The 22,016-nt window shown below is 40.4% G+C and overlaps 1 protein-coding gene across 1 annotated transcript in view; it reads left to right on the top strand.

Annotated features, from left to right (window-relative positions):
• ITGA8 (integrin subunit alpha 8) overlaps window positions 1-22,016 on the top strand; it is a 172,097-nt gene that overhangs the window by 46,962 nt on the left and 103,119 nt on the right. The window contains exons 9-13 of the mRNA XM_037060759.1: window positions 4,362-4,405; window positions 6,062-6,118; window positions 8,523-8,575; window positions 20,427-20,632; window positions 21,537-21,728. Of these exons, the coding sequence (XP_036916654.1) occupies window positions 4,362-4,405; window positions 6,062-6,118; window positions 8,523-8,575; window positions 20,427-20,632; window positions 21,537-21,728 (552 nt within the window). The remainder of the gene's footprint in view (window positions 1-4,361; window positions 4,406-6,061; window positions 6,119-8,522; window positions 8,576-20,426; window positions 20,633-21,536; window positions 21,729-22,016) is intronic.

Below are 22,016 nucleotides of genomic sequence, written 5' to 3'. Positions count from 1 at the left end.
GGTTCAATTCTCAGTCAGGGCACAGGCTTGGGTTGTGGGTCACTCCCTGGAAGGGGTGCAATGAGAGGCAACCTATCGATGTTCATCTGTGACATCAACGTTTCTCACCCTCTCTTTCACCCTCCCTTCTCATCTCTCTAGGAATAAATAAAATAAAATCTTAAAAAAATAAACTCCTGTATCATCTAATTTTAATTTTTCCTCCCACTAAGGCATTTATCACTTATTCACTCATCAAATGTTTCTGAGCACCTACTACATGTCCGGCTATGTGTTAAGTATTAAGCACACAGAGGGGAACCTACTCCCAGAGTTTAGAGCTGAGGCGTGCTAACATAAAACAACAAACACAAAATACCTGATTAAAAATTGTAGGAGGTTAGGGTAAAGTTCTGAACACAGAACTAGTCCCGTTTGGGAGAACTCTGCCTTCATGACCTGGTTGCCTTCCAGAGAAGACATCTTAGTTTTCGCCGTATGAATTTCAGAAGATAGAAGCATTCAGTCCATAGCAGCACCTATCATATATATATGACAGTATATGGCAGTGTTTATTTACTAGTAATATTTATTGAATAACTCCATCAGCAATCCATATTGGCCATTTTCCATCTTGTTTCAGATGAACATTAACTGCTTTCCACTAATGTGTCTTACAATTGACAAAAAGTTAAGAGTAAATTAAATATGGCCATCTTTAGGAGTCATCACAGCTCTCGTAATAGTTTCCTCTTGACAAGACATGCAGAGCAGAAGTTCATGAATGTTTTTTGCTACTAGGTAGAGGTTGAAGACAGGTATTTTTTTTTCTGTAGAAGAACGTTTTTCTTTTGAATATAAGCTAATTATTAAAGGCCCTCTCTTTCCATCATTTTTTCTTCAAGATAGTAAAAGACAATCTATTGTGATTCCAAAAAGCATGGAATTTGGAGCCAGACCACGTGGGTTTAAACTCTGACTCTGCAACTTACAAGCTCTGGGACCTAGTTACCTAAGATGTCAGTGCCTTCATTTCTTTATTTGTGTAATAGGGATGATGGTGATGATAGTATCATCTACATCATAAGATTCTTGCACAGATTGAAGAGTTAATTCTGTAAGATTCACAGAACAGTGCATTGCTCATAACATTACAATTTAAATGTTAGCTGTAATGAGAAAGAATCCCTGGGTTAGGAGCCATCAGAGATAGAATTGAGTAACTATTGCTTTTATGAAGTCAGATCTTACAGTCGCTTAGTGATTTACCAAAGGAAACTGCAAAATGTGCCAAATGATTTTTAAAGGCGGCATTAGGGCTGTGTTGGAAAATTCTCCAGAAGGGCATTCAGTTTGGACCCAAGGAAATTAATGATGATGTGTAACAGCTTATCATAGGAAAACATAATAGAAAGTCACAGTGGTTTTCCATGGGTTCTCAGAAATATTTAGAGAACGGGTCCAAGTTTTAAGTGATTTATGGGTATCGAAAGTAGAGGCATTATCAGAGATTATAATCCACTCATGAGACCATTCAAAGTCCAAGGCTGTTCACTATTTACTTAATTAAACAAGAAAAAGTGGGCATTTAATGCAAAATAGTGAGCAACTTTATGCCCTATAGACAAGGAATTCTTAATACTGGATCCTTGAACTCTAGGTGGTACATGGATGGACCTCATGGAATTTGAATGCCCAGAAATTATACGCAAAGTTTTGTATGTATGTGAATTTATCTCATGAGAAGATCCATAACTTTCATCTAATTTTCAAATGTGTTCATGACTCAAAAAAGGTTAAGATCCTCCATTCTCATTTTTGAGTGAGATGAGGTGAGCTAATGCCCAAGAAAGTGATCTGGTCCCACTGAATCCTGGGATAGTCTGGTCCCACTGAATCCTGGGATAGTCTGGTCCCACTGAATCCTGGGATAGTCATTTGATGGGATGGAAAGGATAGTGCTGCCAGTTCTTGAGTTCCACTACTCACTGATTATGTTTGGTGACCAAACCTTTCTCATCCTCAGTTTCCCAGCTTGCCCCAAATGGATGTGAATGACTACTTTTGAGAAGTTAAATTAGAGAATTATTATAAAGAGCATGCCATGTTGACTAGTGGGTAGAAGACATTCAACAAATGCTAGCCACCCTTCTGCTTCTCATTAGTGGGGTTGATGTCCACGTCATGTCTTTAGAGGCCAGGGATCTAAATATTTCCTGTGCACAGTGTCAATATTAGGAGACTTCTGAAAGTTTCGCCAGAAGTTACTGAAATGGTTCTGAGAAAAGTCTTGTATTTTCTCTCCCTTCCCTGAATATTTAGGTAGTTCAGTGACACTTCTAACTTGCCTCAGATTCTAGTCAGGGTATTGTCTTGATCATTTTTAAACAGTTATGAATGCTTTTAATCAACATTTCATTTGATAATGTCTTAATGTTGTAGCCATATGAGGTTACAAAATCCAAAGTTACTGAGTGTGATGATGGTTGATTTTTTAAAAACAAAGTGTCTGTAGGATGTGAGTAGTGGTTGCCGTGTGTCCCAAATGACGTAATCCCCCTTAGTCTTTCCTGGTCGACAGCCTGATCCTGAAACCAGTCAACCCCATTTCATCTGGCTGTGATCAGTCTTTAGGTGTTGGGAGAATCTGCTTCCTACCAAGTAAAGATTATTGGAAACCAAGCAATATGCTACCAGCTCTGACAGCTTTCCTAGCAATGTATCCAGATAGCTTAGTTTTTCTGAACCCCATTTTATTCAAGAACATTATTTTTCAAGAATATTTTTCATAATATCCAAGCTCCACTGACATTACTGCAATAATTGCCCAGCTGGCCTCCCTGTGTTTACCTTCACCCTCCCGTAGTCCCTGAACCCAGCAGCCAAAGTGGCCGTTTAGAAACAGAAATCAGATTGCGTAACTTCTTTGCTCACGGTGGGGTTCCAGCTCATTCAGGCTAAAATCCAAATCTTTACAATGACCCCAAAACTCTCATCATGAAGCCACTAATTGCTTTGAACTCGTCACCTACTCTTTGACCCTTCACTCCCTCTACTGCAGCCGCCACGGCCTCCTTCTTCCTGTGAATCCTCCAGACACCTCGGCACTTGCTCCCTCTGACTGGAACACACTCCCCCCAGAGCTCCGTAATATTCCCTTCCCCACTTTCCTCAGTCTTCGCCCGTGTGTCACCTTCTCTCCAGGTTGTTCCCTGACTACCCTAATACATCGCATCCCAACTCCAGCACTCTCTGTATCATCGGACTCCCTAGTTTCCTCCACTATACTTACCTGCTTCTAACATACCACCTCACTAGCTCTGTTTTTTAAAGTGACCAATTCTTCCAACTGGAGTGTCAGCTCCAGGAGAGCAGGGAATTTTGTGTTTCACTCTGTATGTGTGCCTGTAAATATTTGTTGATTAAATGAGTTAATTTACTACTGAAAAGTCCAACATCTAGCCCCAAATGAATCTTCTCTGACTATTACTGCTAACAGTGTGACCACCCCATGTTTGCTAATGTTGAGCACAGCAAGTAGCATTAATGCTGGAATTTGTGCTCTACTTTTAGGAGCAGGAGTCAGGGAAGGGAAATTTAAATGGAAAGGGACTATATTCCAGGCCCCTCTTTTTAAAATTAAACTGCATTTTTAACCCCACTGAATCAGATAATAGTTTGATTTATAGAAGTGACAGGTGGAAAGATCTTTGATAATCAGAGTTTCCACCTCCCACCTATTGCAGGTGACTAAAAAAAAAGGGTCAGTGGCTCATCCCAGGTATACCACAGCACAAAGGACCCACAATACTCCTAGAGCCAGCTCTCTGTGCCTTGGAACGCCTACCCCCTTTCCACGGTTGTTTCCCTGTATCTCTGTCATTGAAACTTTCTCGGCTGCCAGGCTGCTCCCTACTTCTTCTGCCAACAGTTTCGGGGGGCAGACTCATATCATCTATGATATGTGGCCTTTTCTTAGATAACCAAAATTCTTTTAACATTTTAGTGTGACAGGAACTGTTCACTTTTTGCAGTAGTACAAAAGATGTCGCCATGGTGAAAGCTGGAGAGATCAGGGAAAGAGGTTTGACCTACAAATCACACTCAGAGCTGAGAATCCAGGCTTATGGTCTAGAGGCAGAAACACATGGAGCCTGGTGACAGGGACTGGTTACTCTCAAAGAGCAACATCAGGTCTTCTGTTTTCTATTGTCTGCAGCAGAAGCAAAATCCAATGTGTGCAAAACCATGACTGCAAACTTCCTGCTGTCTGCACGATGTACTCATTTAAGAAATACTGTCTTTAACTGAGTTGTTGTATAGCTGTAAGAAGAAATTATACATAAAATTCACCTTCTAAATGACTATTTTTTAATCACCAGAATTGGTTGCTGGAGTTCCAAGAGGAGCACAGAATTTTGGATATGTGAGTACTAAGGATACATTACAGAATATTTTCTTGTGTATACAACTTTTAAATCTTTTAAAATGCCCTTAAGTAGCAAGCCGCCCTGATCCATGCTTGTTTTGTTTCTAAGAAGGAGAATCAGTGCAGAATCAGCTACATAACTGGTGAGACCCAGTGCAAGAGAATGCGGGGCCGCTCGTTGAAAATTATTAGGAATCTCAGGACATGGTAGCTGGGCATAAAAGCAAGGGTGGGGCCCATCTGACCCTGGGTCCCTGTGTGACCACACAGCTCCCACACCCCCGGAGCCTGCCTGATCCGTATGCGTAATCTAGGGACAGTTGCAGAGGCCCTCATTGTTGATACGATCAACATTTTAGTGTGTCCTGTAGTAGCAATAATAAAATCCATGGTGATTTCACTGCTGCATTCGTTTTCTTAGGCCTGCCACAACAAATGGCCATAATTTGAGTAGCTTAGAACAACATAAACTTACTCTCTCAAGAGGCCTGAAATTAAGGTGTCTGCAGGGTTGGACTTCCTCCCGTGCATCTAGGGGAGAATTCTTCCTCTTGTCTCCGGAGCTTCAGGTCGCTCCCGCCTCTCCTCTGCAAGTAGTGGCTTAACTCCCATCTCTGTGTCAGTCTTCATGCGGTTTTCTCCCATCTGTATCTATGTGTGCCCGCTTCTTTTCCTATAAGGACACCAGTCATTTGCTATAGGGCCTGCCCCAAATCCAGGAGGATTTCATCTCAAGATCCTTAACTTACTTCACCTGCAAAGACCCTACTTCCAAATAACAGCGTGGATTTGGGGGGAATGCTATTTGAATCCATTATAACTAGTTACTACAAAATTAGGAAAAGGAAATAAATAGACCTTATAAAATAAAGACTTTTATTTTTTATTTTTTTAAAGGTTTTTTAAAAAGATTTTATTTTATTTATTTATCTTTAGAGGGGAAGGAGAGAGGGAGAGCAGCATCAATGTGTGGTTGCCTTTCGTGCGTCCCCTGCTGGTAGTTAGCCTGCAAGGAACCGGCCTGCAACCCAGGCATGTGCCCTAAATGGGAATCGAACTGCGATTGTCTGGTTCGCAGGCCCACGCTCAAACCACTGAGCTACGCCAGCCAGGGCCAATAAAGACTTTTTAAATGAAAACATTTTAAATACTGTTTCTTTCTAAAAAGTCTAGTAAACTTATAATATTTGTAGATTAGGGGTGGGCTGAATAGAATTAAAGGGAATAATTTTGCTATATGAATATCATCTTAAAATTTAATTTTTTGCAAAGAGGCATAATCTTCATTTTCTCCTAAGAGCATGAATCTATACAAAAATCCTAATTAGTTCAATTCACCAACCAGCAGATTAATTGCTCTCAAGAAATATTCAAAGGAAGCAAAATTTGAATTCAATGCTCTTGAATTCAAATTTTACTTCTCCACTTCAGAGTAGTAACATGCATTTTGTCCAAAAGAACCCCTAGACTTAACCATAAACAAGAAGTTCAGTGGGGTTTTTAAAGATCATTCTGATGGACTGCACTTTTATTTTACATATGGCTAACCATTTATCGCTCTTCTCTAAAATTTAAAAGTGATTTAAGTTATAATTAATGTTTTTCTCTAATTCTATTTCAAATGATGTACCTATCTAATTTCTATGATTTCAGGTTTCAATTATTAACTCTACAGATATGACATCTATTCAGAATTTCACTGGTGAGCAGGTGAGGACATTTTAATATCAAATAATATCACTTGGTACTAATAGCAGGTAGTGATTTTTATACCATTTATTCTTATAAGATAAACATTTACTGAGCACCTACTATGCTCTGGAAGCTGTCCTAGGCCCTGGGAATATAGCAATGCATCCGACGGACGAGGACCCAGTTCTTGTGCAGCAGTGTGGGGGAGGCAGGTGGCTGGGGGGCGGCGACAGTTAATTAGTAAACAGATAAATGTCCATGATAATTTCAGGTTGTGATAAATTGTATAAAGACAGATTATGATCCTTACAAGCCAAAATGCCTCTGGGATTCGAGAGCAATCCTGTTCTATGGCAGCCTTGTACGTAGTGCCTGGCTGGGAGCTCTGGGCACCCACCTTCCATCTGAGCGGACATGGGCGCTGGGCAGAGTCAGGGATCCTGGGCTCTGCCTCCCCTTCTCACTGTGGCTGGAGCCCTGCCACGACCCCAAAGCTACATGGAGGTTGACAGGCTATCTGGCGCTGCTCCCTTCCTCACAGGGAGCAGGTGCTCCTGCCCACTCACTGGCTGAGGGCCTGGTAAGCATGGGCTAATCGCCTGAAAACAGGCTGCTGTCATTCTCCTGATATAACATGCCCCGCGGTCACACTGCACCCAGCATCCTGCATTTTCCTGGGTCTTGGGACCTGTTGAAAGCTGCCACATTTCTTTAAAACACTGAATGTGGTGCTGTCACCTGAGGCAGCCCGTCATGAGTTGCACCAACTAGTTTCTCTGGGCATCCAGTACTCTCTCCCAACTTTACCCACCCAGGTTAATAAGTGTCTAGAAAGACTCACAGTTGAATTTGGCCAAGTCACATCTTGGCCTTCTGCATTATGGTATAAAAGGCTGAAATACTCAACTTTTAGCTAGGAATTGGAATAATATATTTGTCATGCGGTGACGATTAATAGAGTTTTTCAATGAACACAGAGCATTTGTGACATTCCCCTTCCCTGCCAGATCAGGCCTTCAGTTTACCCATTACTCTGCAGTTTTCAACAAAGCATTTAACAAGTCTGTCATGACACCCATGGGGCACATATGGAGAAGTAAGGCTGGGATGATAGTGAAGTTGGCCGGCTTTATGAATTTTGAACAACTCTTCCCAAGTGGTGATAATTAGTGGTTTAATGAAAATCTGGCAGGGTTTCTCCTTTGCCCAGATTTGTTTTACAGTTTACATTTGTTTTACATTAGAAGTTCCTTAAATATTGTTAGATTTGGCTTTTCTAAAACTTCTCATCCTTAACATCACCTAGTTTTGTAATCTTGAAGCTGAGAACTTACTACGTAAATGATGATATTCCTCTGGGTGAAGGACACACAATGCCAGCCAGGAATAAAAGTGTTACTGTAAATGTTTGGAATAGAGAAAAGAGGGGGGAGAATTGAATTCTTGTGTGACATTTGTTCACCCCTATATTCATTCCCTTGGCAGAAAGTACCTGGCGCCTGGCACCTACTTTGAGTTAGAGGAACCCTGGTCAGGGGGTGCAGGTAGAGGAGTTAACACACACACCAACACCCTCGCCTTCTGTGGCGCACACTCTGAGTGGGCTGTACTCTGATTAAGTTAGTAGGCGGCGTGCTACTGAGTCAGCTAAAGCACTGGATGGCAGAATGTGGAACCAAAAATACCCTGACAGGCTGAAACTATGGGCCGAATCCAAAAAGATTGTAAATCTTGAAAGCATAGGTTGATTGGGAAAACCTATGAGCTAGAATGGGGGGAGATTATGGCACACTAGTTACACTCAGAAAGGACTTAGGAACCTTACTTGACAATAAACACAATATGAATTGATACTGAGATGTAATTTCCCCTAAATTAATGCCTTTGTTACTCTTCAATGATATGAAAAGCCCAAAGCACAGAGTGTAAATACTACTCAAGAAGAGTCGGTGTGCTCAGGGGGTATCAGCTTCTGTTTGGCATCCCATGCTGTGTCTCTTAAGAAAAAGGGGCCAGGATGGTACACCAGCTGAAAATATTTCCATGGGAGATCTCATATAGCAGTGGAATTAAATCTATCCTGTGAGGCTCAAGATTGCATAACTGGGTAGGATTAAGGACTAGAAGTTACAGAAGGGCCAATTTTAGTAAAGAACATTCTAATCATTGAGCCCATAAATTGAATGGGCTGATTGTTGAACATTTTCCGAGGGTGTCCAAGTGGCTGTCCGGGATACTGGGGAAAAATGATGTGTTGGGTCAAAGGTTACACTAAACGACTCCAAGACTGGCCACATCCAACAGTCTATGAAGTTAAATGCAGAAATGTGCTGCGATAAGATTAATCTTTCAGGGATTGAGACATGACTGTCAAAATGCTTTCTGAACACAAAATATGTCATCTCATGGTTTTCCTTTGCAGATGGCATCTTACTTTGGATATACAGTTGCAATATCAGATGTTAACAGTGATGGGTAAGTTAATAAGAACTTCCTCACTCACCGTGTATTATACTCATCCACGGAAATGTTGTATTTTTCCTTTAATGAAATACATCCTTCTGTAGCTCCTTGACAAATAGAGGCTCTCTTGTTTTAACTCTTTTTAAAAAAAAAATTTTGGTTCAGGTCAAGAGGATGTATCTCCTAAAGAATTCTTTGTCATCCTAGTTTATGCTTGAGATTTTCCACATCTGCTGCTTGCTTAGTTCTATCAAAAGAATTATCTTGTTTAGTTTTATCTTTAATTTTTATGAATTGACTAGTCCTTGACCATTCAAAATCCATAGCCTTTGAAGAGTTTTCTCATCTGTCGCTTTTCACCCTCTAGCAAGTTATACATTCAAGGTATAACTTTAGCAAGTTATATTTTTACATAAAAATATTTTTCCTCTCTTTTTTAAAAATAGTTTTTCTCTTGATATTGCTTTAACTGACAGACTAGTAACACCATGGAGGAGATGAAATAATCATGTTATTTTTTTCAGACTATGGCAGTAAATTAAAGCTGAGCTTGGACCAAACAACATGATAAATTATGTTTGTGTTTAAGTTATTGCTTCAAAAATAATTATTAAGCATCTCTTTGGTTCACTAAAGCTCCAGTCAGCTCAAACAAATGATCAAGAAGGAAAATCAATAAGTTGAGATGAATATCATGATTATCCATCCAATTAATCCTGTTGGAGCACCTACTATGCGCCAGGCATTGTTCTCAATGCCCTGAATATAATGGTGAATGGAGCTCACATTTTTGCAGAAGGCAGATATTTGAAGAATACAACTGTGTTCCAGGATCTGGCCTAAGCTCTTTAGGTTCATCACTGACACACACTAGCTGCAACCTTTGTGTAGCTAGAAATGCTCTTTATACATTATGTGGTGGCTTATGATTGGAGATGCATGTAGTAACTTTTGTACCTTTTGGAAAATATCTTTTCATTATTCTTTCATTGAACATATATTTCTCAAGCATCTACCATACACTATAGCACTGTTCTAGCTGCTGGATAGCAGAGGAAAAAATCGAAAACCCCTACTCTCATCAAGTTTATGCTTGAGTTGGGGGAGTGGGGTGGAAGCTAATGGCAAAAAATAGACAAGTCAAGTAAGTGTACGTTAGATCATGATGAACACTAGGCAGGAAATCAGTAAAAGGGCTGAAAGCAACCAAGATGTCCTTCAGCAGGCGAATGTGTAAATAAACTGTGTTATACCCAGACAATGGGATATTACTTAATGCTGAAAAGAAATGAGTTGCCAAGTCATGAAAAGACATGGAGGGAACTTAAATGCACATTATTAAGTGAAAGGGGTCTTTCTAAATGTCTACAGAGTATATGGCTCCAACTGTTTGACAGTCTGGAAAAGGTAAAACTATGGGATGGTAATAGGGTTGATCGTCACCAGGAACTAGCAGGGAAAGGAGAGACGAACAGTGGAGCGCAAAGGATTTTTAGGACAGTGAAACTGTTCTGTGTGATAACTACACAGGCGGATCCATGTCATCACACATTGGTCAGGACTCATAGAATGTCCAGCATCAAGAGTGAGTCCTATTGTACACTATGGACTTGGGCACTTATAATGCATCAATGTAGGTTCATCGGTTGTGACATGTGCCCCTCTCTGGTGGGGATGTTGATAAAGGGGTGGCCATGCCTGCAGGGTGGAGAGGGGTGTGTGGAAACTCTCTGTGTGTTCTACTTAATTTTGTTTGAACCTAAAACTGCTCTAAAAATAAAGTCTATTAATTACACTTACAAAAACAAAAACAAGGACCTAGGGAATATTGGGAGGGATGTGATTTTAAATCAGGTGGATAGGGAAGGCCTGGGTGTTAAGGTTGCAGTTGAGGAAAGACCTGAAGCCGGTAAAGGGGCAAGCGCGATGATTTGGGGGAGAGAGTGTTCAAATTCCGAGAGGCAGGACCTCAAGGATGAGGGAGAGGAAACAGTGAGGCGCAGGGGCGTGAAGGCCTGTGAGCACCACATCTACTCTAGACTGCTTTACACAGCACCTCCTGGCTCTGCCACGAGCACAATGGGTCTGTTTCCAAGAAGGACACTTCCCCTTGTGAGCCACTGATGGTTCTAAGTGAGGCAGTGGCTCGCTCCAGCTTCGGTCGTAGCAGGCACGCTCTGTCTGCTGGGTCTTGGTGGCTGGAGGCCTTCTGGAAGCTCACTGCCAGAAGCCAGGCGAGGCCGCACAGAGGCGGGGGCACAGCAGCAGCGGTGGCCGGGGCAGAAGTGGCTGCACTCTGGATAGATTTTGAAGGTCCATTGGAATGGAAGCAGGGATTTAAAATTAAATTGCTTTAACCTTCAGCTGTCTGAGTTGCCAAAAGACAGTAACAATTAGGATGACCATTCACAATTTCCAACCTGGGTGAACTGTATTTGTTATCAGAGACTTTTTGTAATTTAGAAAGAAAATGGCGGAAGAAGAACTTGAGTCCAAAACATGGAGTTGTCCATCCTTCAGGGAAAAAAGAAAGTCCCACAGTGGCCTCTAGGGTGCGTGTAGACACATCTCTGAGCAGCGGGTGACACCACGAGCCCAAGGGCTTCTCCCCTGGGGGCCACACGGCACTTGCTAGGGCACAGATGAACTCGTTATGAACGCTCATACTGCGCTGAACAGTATGTCTGCCGTCTTCATATTGCTATTTTAAAAAATACAGTGCCCCTCAGTTCTCAGTTGGTACATAGTTGACTCTTTTTAATTACGTACGTGCTCTGTAAATGCAAGGTCCTGTTGTGAGGGAGTGTGCAGCAGAAGCCCCTGAGAGCCCTTCATCTCCAACAGAGACGGACACCTCGGGTGAAGTCTGGACTTACAATAAGGAGGATACAATGTGCCGTCATCTCTGCAGCACCTGTATTTCTAGAATAATCCTGTGGTATCATCGGCTTTCAACAGACACAAATAGGAAACACGTGGCATCTGGTGTTTCTGGGTTTGTACTGGATCCCAGAGTGGGAGTCTGAAAGCCACTAGGAACAGTGACAGCCAGTGACCTCTCTTCCCAGGGCGGGCACTCATCCTCAGGGAAGGTCCGAAACAACCTGCTGGGCAGGGACTTGAACCTGCAGTGCCCCAGAGATCTTGGCAGAACAAGACAAGAAGGGCAGCAAGTCACGTGTGTCCGTGACTTGTAAGGCCCTGCGATGGCTCCGTGCAGGCAGACACATGTGGCCTTGTTTTGAGCAGTGCTTTGCCGTTCTCTTTCCTGATCAGGTTTCCAGTAGAGATCCAAGGCCACAGAAGGTTTATAGCAAACAGGAATCCTTATCTCAAAGTTTTCCTGGACGTTGTCTATACATTTGGTCTCCCCAGTTTGTTAGCCGTTTCAAATGCAGAAAACTTCTCCACCAAAACTGTGTAGAAACTAACACTGCTATTAAGCAACACAATTTTGATCATGTACGATTAGCAGACAGTTTTTTCCTCTCTCTGTGCCTTCCTGTGTAATATGTCTCACAACATCAGACCATCTGTACTACAATGCAGTGAAACGATCTAAAATTCACTCACAAGGAAACTGAGGCATGGAAGTGAAGTGAATTGCCCGAGATCGCATACTCATTAGGGAACTAGCTTAATTAGTTGCTGGACCTTCTGCTAATTTACCCAACATTTTCTNATGTGTAAATAAACTGTGTTATACCCAGACAATGGGATATTACTTAATGCTGAAAAGAAATGAGTTGCCAAGTCATGAAAAGACATGGAGGGAACTTAAATGCACATTATTAAGTGAAAGGGGTCTTTCTAAATGTCTACAGAGTATATGGCTCCAACTGTTTGACAGTCTGGAAAAGGTAAAACTATGGGATGGTAATAGGGTTGATCGTCACCAGGAACTAGCAGGGAAAGGAGAGACGAACAGTGGAGCGCAAAGGGTTTTTAGAACAGTGAAACTGTTCTGTGTGATAACTACACAGGCGGATCCATGTCATCACACATTGGTCAGGACTCATAGAATGTCCAGCATCAAGAGTGAGTCCTATTTTCAGTCTTTAAGGTTTTATGATTTGTATCAGGAATTTTTGATCAAATAAGTGAGTAAAATGATGGTGTGACTCTCACTTTTAGAAGGTGGGAAATAGAATAAATTAGTATAATGGTCACTGAGGAAGCCCAATAACCTCTTTTATTTTTATTTTTTCAAATAAAATTATGTATATTTAAGGTGTAAAACATGATGTTTTAGAATAAATATACATAGCAAAGCCACCACTGTGTTCAAGCTAACACACATTTACCAGCGTGATCCATCTGTATCCACCCCACAATGCGATCTGTGTGGGGGGTGGTAAGAGAGCGCCAGGGATCTACTCTCAGCAAATTTCCATGACACACTACAGTATCATTAACTACAGCCCCATGCTGCCCATCACATCCCTAGACTTACTCACCCTATGCAACTGCTACTTAGTGCCCTTGGTCAACTTCTCCCCATACCCCCCACTTCTCCACCCCTGGTGACCACCAGCCTACTTTCTATGAATTCAGGTTTTTGAAATTCCATCACATCCACACACACACACAGTTTTATCTATCTACCTATATATATGTGTACATAAACATATAGATGTAGTCTGTATGCACCTATGTGCATAGATATAGATGTACACATACATACAGATTCTGGTAACTTTAAATAAGGGTTGTGATAGAAGAATTAAATCTGTGTTTTAAATGTTTTACTCTATTTTGACTATTGATAAAAAACACTACATTTCTATTTGTTAAATGTGCTTTTAATAACTTCCATTGTTTTTATAAGCAAGGTCTTCTACTTTATAGAAATATAAAATCGTAATTTCAAAGTTATTTCACCAAAGAACTTTAAAGTTGCATTTAATTGTGCTGAAAATAACTGGTGATTTTAGAAAATTCAGTTGTAAATGGCTCTTAAGGCCATGGGACATATGAAAATTCAGTTTGTTTCATTATATTGAAAATGGCCACACTAGTCTGCTACATTTTACTGAGTCATTGGTTATCATTCATAAATAATTTTACAGAATCTGTAACTCCTACAACTTAAAAAATTACAAAGCCCTTCTAGCTTTTCTAGAATTTATCAGTTATTAAGGAAGTATCAGTGAGCATCCATCACCTAGCAGAGTTCAGTTCTACATTTAAAATTTAATTCATTCCCATTTTTTTACCCAAATTCGTATCATATATTCAGGGTTGGGCAAAAGTAGGTTTACAGTTGTATGTATGGAAAATAAAGCAAACTCTGTTCCCTGTGCTCACAGCTGTAAACGTAACCTTTGTCCCACTCTTTCATCTCGTATCTTTCCTTTTAAACCCTGGACCTGGGTGGATGCTGGGCAGGCACTTGGAACAGGAGCAAGAGCATCACTCAGGTAGTTGATTGTTCATGGTTGAGGAGTTAGGACTCCTGTGTTTCATGTGATCGGACTAGACTTTCCTTCCTCCAGCCGAGAGATAGTGGGGTCTATTTATTGTGAATGAGCTTATGCAGCGAGCCCATGTCATCTCCTCTACCCGTTGTGCAGCCAAAGCGAGGTCCCCACAAATGCTCCCAGGGCTCAGCACCAAAGGGAAAAAAGACTGTGTCATTAAGTAATGTGATCAAATAAGTAAATTGTTGGGAATTTCCCCCCGCATTTTTTTAATTCTCACCTGAGGATATGTCTTTATTTTAGAGAGAGAGGAAGGGAGGGATGGGAAAGAGAGAGAAAGAAACATCAACATGAGAGAAAAACATCAATCATTTGCCTCCTGTAAGCACCTGACTGGAGATAGAACCCGCAGCCTAGGTAGGTGCCCTGACTGGAAATTGAGCCCATAAACTTTTGGTGTGTGGGATGATGCCTGACCAACTGAGCCACCTGGCCAGGCCCACCTCCTTTTTTTTTAAATTTAAAATAGTCTCCAGGTATATAGTCTCCACCTTCAGGTGGATTCCAAAAGTTCAGACCAAACAGTTGTGTGCATGCTGGTTGGTGGTTGATATTGTCAGGCCTGTGACTGTTTTGAAAATGTAAACAAAGCTGGTGAAATTAACTTCAGTTTAGTTATCTTAAAATAGCCAGAGCTACAAACCCTGTCAATGTAAACTCTGTTAGGGATTTCTGGATAAACTTAACAACAAATGGAGATGGTATTTTTCATCTTGAGCCCAAGCAAGCAAATCTGTTTTTTTCTAATGGCTTTTGAAACGTATAGTATTTACACTATTTCAGAAATTCACAGAATTACAGTTTAAGCCATTGGACTGTTTCTAGCATCTGAATGGCTAAAGGGAAAGACATTTAAAGAGATTCCTAGCAGTTAGTCAGCTTGAGAGCGTTTTAGAAAATATTTATTTGGAAGGAAACAGCTCTGGGTAACTATGTGTTAGTGCTAGATTTACCCGAGTACGTTTTCTCCTATAGGAGAGACCCTTATGATTCAAATAAGTAGGAAATCTGGAAAACTCAAAGTGATTATAAATTAAATTGATCTGTACTATAATTGATAAGCTTATTAGTTCTAGCCTGTCATAAAATAATTAAGTTGACTAGATATCAACTCTGGTATATAGTCCCTTTTAGTAAATAACTACATTCTGAAAACTAGTCAGGAGCATTAATCTGTAATATGTATTATTGGGGGGGAAGGAAACAGAAAATTTATATATTAAATCAACACATTAACACCATTTGGCTGCAGAAAACTCAAATTTGGATTTTTCGTATTGAATATTCTCATTGGTGGGTTCCCTCACCCTCTCATAATCATTATTTATGCTGTGCTTTTCAGGAACATGTTTATCATGTTTCTATAGCAAATAGCATGTGAAGGATGAATAATTGAGCTTTACATGATATTATTATTAGAGTAGATTTAGACATAAAGAAGAGACACAAACGAAACCTGTGTTAAAGCTATACAGAAATTTAAAGAAAACTGCTTAAACATTAGACATGTTAAATAAAGTGAAATTGAGCACATATATCCAACTTTTATAAAATGCCTTCATGTAATATCTTAGATCTCATCCAAGCCACCAAAGTGAGCCAAACAGACAGAGAATATAGTTTTTAGTGAAAACCCAATCATTGTTTCTTCATATATATATATATATATATATATATATATATATATATGCACACATACATACATATAGTTGTGTGATATAATACCTATCATTTATTAAATACTATTGTGCCATCCTAAGAGAATATATACAGTAACAGGCTGGGTGATAGGTATTATATACCTACTTTATCAAAAACTTTACCAATAAATATTTTTAAACTTTGGGCTTGAATTGAATATATCCAGAAAGAGGATTTGACAAATAAATTTTGAAACAACCTAAATAGCTCACATAGCCTCCTGTGGTGGTTTTCAATGACTTTTTTGCTTCGTGGCCCATAGTAAGAAATACATTTGACATTGCAGCCCATAACACACACACACACACACACACACACACACACAATTGGAACAAAAGTTTCAAGGAACAACATCTACCCTTATGTGTAGTTCACTCACTTCCATATTTTCTGTTATATTAATTTCATTTTTAAAAATTGCTTATGAAGACCCATTAAATTGATGTCACAATCCACTGAATGAACCAAAAATTGAGACTTAATAAGAGCAGCCTAAGCAACAGTGTATACTGTGGCTCTTAAGTGGTATCACTCACAGAAAACCTACTGGCACTTAGTGTAAATGTTCTACAAAGCACATTGTACCAACTGAATTCAATTCAGCTACTGTCTCTCAACCTTATGGGAACACAATTATAAATTAAGAACAAATGTCTATTTTTGGCACTTAGAACATTTAGAAGACAATATCTAGGAACACGTATTTCTAAGAAAAGAAATCAATGGTGTCAGAATCCAGAGATTTCTTGGACTTACTGCTCTTTCACAACAACCGGTCAAACACTTTTACACTTTTGGAACCAGGGGCTGGTGGTGAGAGACCAGTGAGTGACCTCGGTAGGCCCAGGTCATGCTCATACCCCCAGAGAACAGTTATGTGACTTTTTCCTTCTTTACAGAATGAGAAAATGGCCCCCTCCTCAGTCTCTGTGATAGGGAGGCAGTGCTTTTAGGTGTTTTTGAACTACAAGGCAGTGACGCTCACAGTTCGGTGTTTAACCAAAGGCTCTGCATACCGGCCATAATAGTAGAGAGAGACAACCAGGTTCCTGTGAGGGAAGGCCCAGGGCTACGATGGCCCCATTCTCTGCTCCCCTTTCTGCCTGGAGCACAACAGGATTGCAAGCAAAGGCAATTTTTAAAAAATAAGTGTATCTGGAACATTTAAAAAAAAGTTTTACCTAAGCACAGCAATCCAACTTACGTTTTGGAATTGGAGACCAAAGTAAGAGTTATTTCGTGGGCCTGCCTTTCAGTCCCTGCTCCCTTCCTACAGGTTTGTGAAGTCCCTGCTCAAGGTGCTTTTCCATCCATGAGTGACTTCCGCTGCTGTGGGCAGAGGGTGGCAGCCTGTTCTAGAAGTCCCTGAGGCCCCACACTATCCCAGTGTTATGGCTCATCTTTCTCTGGCTCCTGGAGACAGGAGATGGAAAACAAGAAGGTGCTTTGCTTGTTTAACAGGAGCTCTTTCTGTTTCTATTGCTATAGGGTAAAATACTGTGTATTGCCATCAGTGGCTAGCTCAGTGCCTCCATTGTACCTGTCATTTATTAAATACTGTTGTATAACCTGTGTGTATGTGCGCACATTTGGAGGGAGAGGATGACAGACAAACAGAGAGATGTTACGTGACGCAGGTGATGAAGTAGCCTATTTCTGTCTTATCCACATTTTAGAGGTAATGTGACTGGTTTGGTATGACACAGCTAGTTATTAACAGCCAGATTTTAAATCTAGGTTAGTATGATGCCAAAACTCATGCTAGACTCATGTAATCTGTGCTCAACGTACTTTTGCAATTATCATCTTTGTTTAACCAACGTCAGGTTTTTAGAGCAGAGTTGGGTTTACAGAAAAGTTGAGCAGGAAGTACAGGGAGTTCACACACACTCCCTCTCCCCTCTGCCCTCAGTGTTCCTGTTCACAGCAGGCACTGGTGTGGTACACTTGTCACAGTGGATGAACTCATGTTGGCACAGTAGTAACTAAGTAGTTGAGGGTTCTCTCTGTGTTGTGCATTCTGTGGGTTTTACCAAATGCCCAAGTCACGGGTCCACATACAGTATCAGAGAGAAGAGTTTCGTTGCTGTAAACTTGTCTTCTCCTCCACCTATTCATCCTTCAGCTCACCCATCCCCTGCCAACTACTGGTTTTTTTACTGGCTCTATAGTTTTGCCTTTTCCAAAATGTCATAAACTTGGAATCACACAGACTGGCTTCTTTCACTTAGCAATATATAGTTCCTCTGTGTTGTTTTATGGCTTGATAGTTCATTTCTTTTTATTGCTGAAAATTATTCCATCGTATGATGCACCAGCATCTGTTTATCCATTCACTTATTGAAAGGGGGTCTTAGCTGCTTCCAGTTTGGGGCAATTGCAGGTTTTTGCATGAACATGTTTTCTCAGTTTCTGTGGGTAACTACGTAGGAGTTTTCAACCAGCAATGAATGAGTGTGTCTAATGCACCACAATACACACCAGCATTCGGTGTTGTCAGCATTGGTCTGGACGTAACAGTTTGCTTAGCCATTGACCTGTTGAAAGACCTCTTGGTTGGTTCCGAGTTTTCCCAATTATGAATAAAACTTAACAGTCATGTACAGGTTTCTGTGTGGACATGTTTTCAACTCATATTGGTGAATACTAAGGCATGCAGTTGCGGGGTCGTGTGGTACAGGTGTTTCATTTTGTAAGGAACTGCCAACCCGTCTTCCAAAGCAGCCGTACCATTCTGTATTGTCACCAGTAACGAGTGGGAGTTCCTGTTGCTTCACACCTGCATTGGTACTTGGTGGTGTCAGGGTTTTGGATTTTGGCCATTCTGATCGGTGTGTAGTGGTATCTCAGTGTTGTTTTAATTTCCAGTTCTCTAATGACATGTGATACTGAATGTCTTTTCAAATGCATGTTCACCGTGTCTGTATATCCCCTTTGATGAGGTGTCTATTCAGATCTTTTGCCTAATTTTAATGGGTTATTTGCTTATTGTTTGTATTATATAACCATCTATTATTGATTTTATATGATAATAATATATAAGGTTATACATAACAATATCATATTTTATGTGATTGTTATATATCATTATTGCTATTTCATATTGCGCATTTTAAGAAATCTTCATCATAGGCATCCCTCTAGCATGGAGCTTTCCGAACCACTCACTGTTCCCTGACACCACTTAGGGACACTAGCCTGGGGTCACAGTGCCACCACCTGGAAAGGCTGCCTCTAGATGTACCTGTCACAATCCCACTCAGGTTCAAGGCCTTCTCTTCCCTGAGGCTTCCTTAACACCCTCCAAGTACGAACTCTGGCTCTCTCCCCATCTGGAATTCCCAGCCTTTAGTTTGGACCACTCATACTTCTTGTTGCTGTGCCTTCCTTGTTTATCATTATATGAGGAGCAATTTGACTTCACCTTTCAGTTAATTAGGAACAGGAGTGACCTAAGAGTCACTGAATTCTTTAAATCACTTCTCAGAGTATCTTAAATATAGTTGGTACACAGGCGTCTGTTGAATCATCCTGAGAAATATTACAAATGCTACAAGGAAAACAAGTTGGAGAGAGGGGTGGGCCAGAGTAATGCTGGCGTGTCTTGCAGATTACTGTAAAAGAGGTGTCTTGCTCTTAATATCTTTTGTCACTTTATCCCTGCCTTTTAGATTAATGATAAAATTTTAGTAATTAGTTTACTTGGAAAACTTCTACATATTACCTAATCCACACAGACGTGCAAGTCAAATGCAGACTTGTAGGTCTGTCTGGGGTCACCCACAGATTTGTACTTCCCAGGGTCGGGCGCCTCCAGACCGATGTTAACAGAGGTCATTAGCACAGATCAAATTACAAATTTTGGTTGATGTGACTTTTCTTAAAATTTTTTTCAGTAAAAATAATGTGTGTATATGTTTCTAAAGCCCTGAATACCTTAGAAGACTCTAGTCTGTTACTTTTTTATTTTATTTTTTTGCTATCTGGCTTTGTAAAAGAAATAGCTTTAGCCATTTTTGGTTTTTATTTCCTTGGTGTTTGTCTTTATCTCTAAATAATGTGGTTAGGTGTCTGTTTCTTGAACTTTTTTCAACCTTAAAAATTATCTATTAGTTTTCTTCTATAAAACCTACATTTTCAAAACAACTGTAAATTCTCTTTTGGGGTGAAAATTTTATTTTCTATCTTTCTGGCCAGTGCTACAACTCTCTCTGGTCTCTGTTTTATTTAAATGAAGATAGCAATGGGAAATAGGACAAATTTGTTTTAAACCTTGTTATTGCAAGAGAACTTCATAATTTAAATGTATAGTTATATAAATTCTGGAAACCTGTAATCCCCTGTTACAAAAATTTACTTGGGTCCTTTTGGTATGTTTCACTTGTATATCACAGTTTCTGGAAATGCACTCACCGCTGGAAAGTCTGAAATATCTAGGGATTTCTTAAAGTAGTCACTTTTAACAGTTAAAAAGTTCAGTGTGATGATTTGGCAACTCTTGTTTTCTTGCAGCATTCTATTCCATAGACGCAACAAAACAATGAAAGAAAGGTGATGATTGTAAAATGCCCTTTGCAAAAGGAAAAATACCAATGGAAATATACTAAGGCGGTTGATTTAAAATGTCCCAAGAAGGACCTTGTGTCTGCCAGTGTGCTGACCTCTGTGTTTGTTCCCTACAGCATGGATGACATATTGATTGGGGCCCCTCTCTTTATGGAACGTGAATTTGAGAGTAACCCTAGAGAAGTGGGTCAAGTTTACCTGTATATGCAAGTGAGCGCCCTCCTCTTTGAAGACCCGCAGGTCCTCACAGGCACCGAGGTTTTTGGGAGATTTGGCAGTGCTGTGGCACACCTAGGAGACGTGAATCAAGATGGATACAACGGTAACTGTAGCAGTGTGTGGAAATCGTTTATGTGTCGTAATTCAGTGTGGCCATTGCCTGGACATTCTGAGATATTCACAGTGGTGTGTGTGATACAGTTGACTTTTAATGAACTATCAACGATCTCAAGGCAATTTAAAATGGGTATGTTTTGATTAATATAGGTGTTACATGGAAATTTTCTCAAGCTGATTTAGGGTGTTATGTAACAGCTGTAAATAAAGGCAGTGGTCATTTTTAAAACTGATATTTGGATATAGTGACTTGAGGAGAACTAGAGAATCTTCTATATGTACCAAGTCAAGAACAAATAAATATATGTTCATGCATTAGCAAGTATATGGCCTTCTGATTAATCTGCATGGGTTATGTATAGACGATACTGAATTTTGTTGTTCTGAATTGTTCTGTAAACTTCAGCTGACAGTCATCTTCAATGTTTGCAATAAAATAGTGTTAAATTCTTAGTTTAAGGTTGTGGTTCTTTAAGTTAGGAATTTATGAATGTCTTATAAGTATTCTCTCCTCAACATGCAGGCTCACACAAAATCTTGGATATATTTTCAGGGCCTTTAAGTTAAGAACCAACATGTAGTGGGTTTCTTGATTGAACTTCAAGGACTGAATAGGAGTTTGCCCTAACAAAATAGCCTAAGGGGTTATTCTCATCAGATCACTATCCATTAGTACCTTTGGCAGGTATTGGTGTTAAGTATCTTGTATTGTACCTTTTATGCTTAGTGGATAAAAGACAACAGACAATGAACTCTTGCTGCAGTACTACAAATTTCCAAGAGAAACTTAATAAGCCCTTTGGACTCTATGGTACTGTTCTTTGTTTGTGCTTAATTGTAGTTCAAAACATTCTTCTTTATTTACAAAATGCATTCATGTGTCTCTGTAGACGTTGCCATTGGTGCGCCCTTCGCAGGCCCAGATCGAAGAGGCAAAGTGTTCATTTACAACGGGAACCAGCACGGCTTAAACACCAAGGCTTCCCAAATTTTGCAAGGAGTGTGGGCCTCGCAGGCGATGCCTTCTGGCTTCGGCTTCACGTTGAGAGGAGACTCAGACATAGATAAGAACGATTACCCAGGTAAGGTTTTCTCTCTTTTCCCTTAAGGGAGTCCACTTCCTAGAAGGAGCCCATTCCCTGGGAAACACGTCATGTGTGAGCAGCTCTCTCAGACAGGTGAAGGCCAGCTCACCCACGGCACAGGGTCTGTGTAGGATTCCAGAGTGACTTTCACGAGAACTTGAAGGTAGACAAAACAAACACTCCCTTTCCTGTCAAAAAAGAAAAGCAAGAAGACGTTTTAAAAAACTGCAGTGGACATAAAACTTGTTGGCTTTGCAACAAAGATTTCTATGTGAAACCTCTCAG

Source organism: Sturnira hondurensis, unplaced genomic scaffold (assembly GCF_014824575.4).
Source record: "Sturnira hondurensis isolate 20B ecotype Veracruz unplaced genomic scaffold, ASM1482457v3 Scaffold0012488, whole genome shotgun sequence".
In the NCBI taxonomy this organism is placed as follows: domain Eukaryota; kingdom Metazoa; phylum Chordata; class Mammalia; order Chiroptera; family Phyllostomidae; genus Sturnira; species Sturnira hondurensis.
The sequence above is the reverse complement of the archived record's forward strand: the minus strand, read 5'-3'. Positions and strand labels throughout refer to the sequence as shown.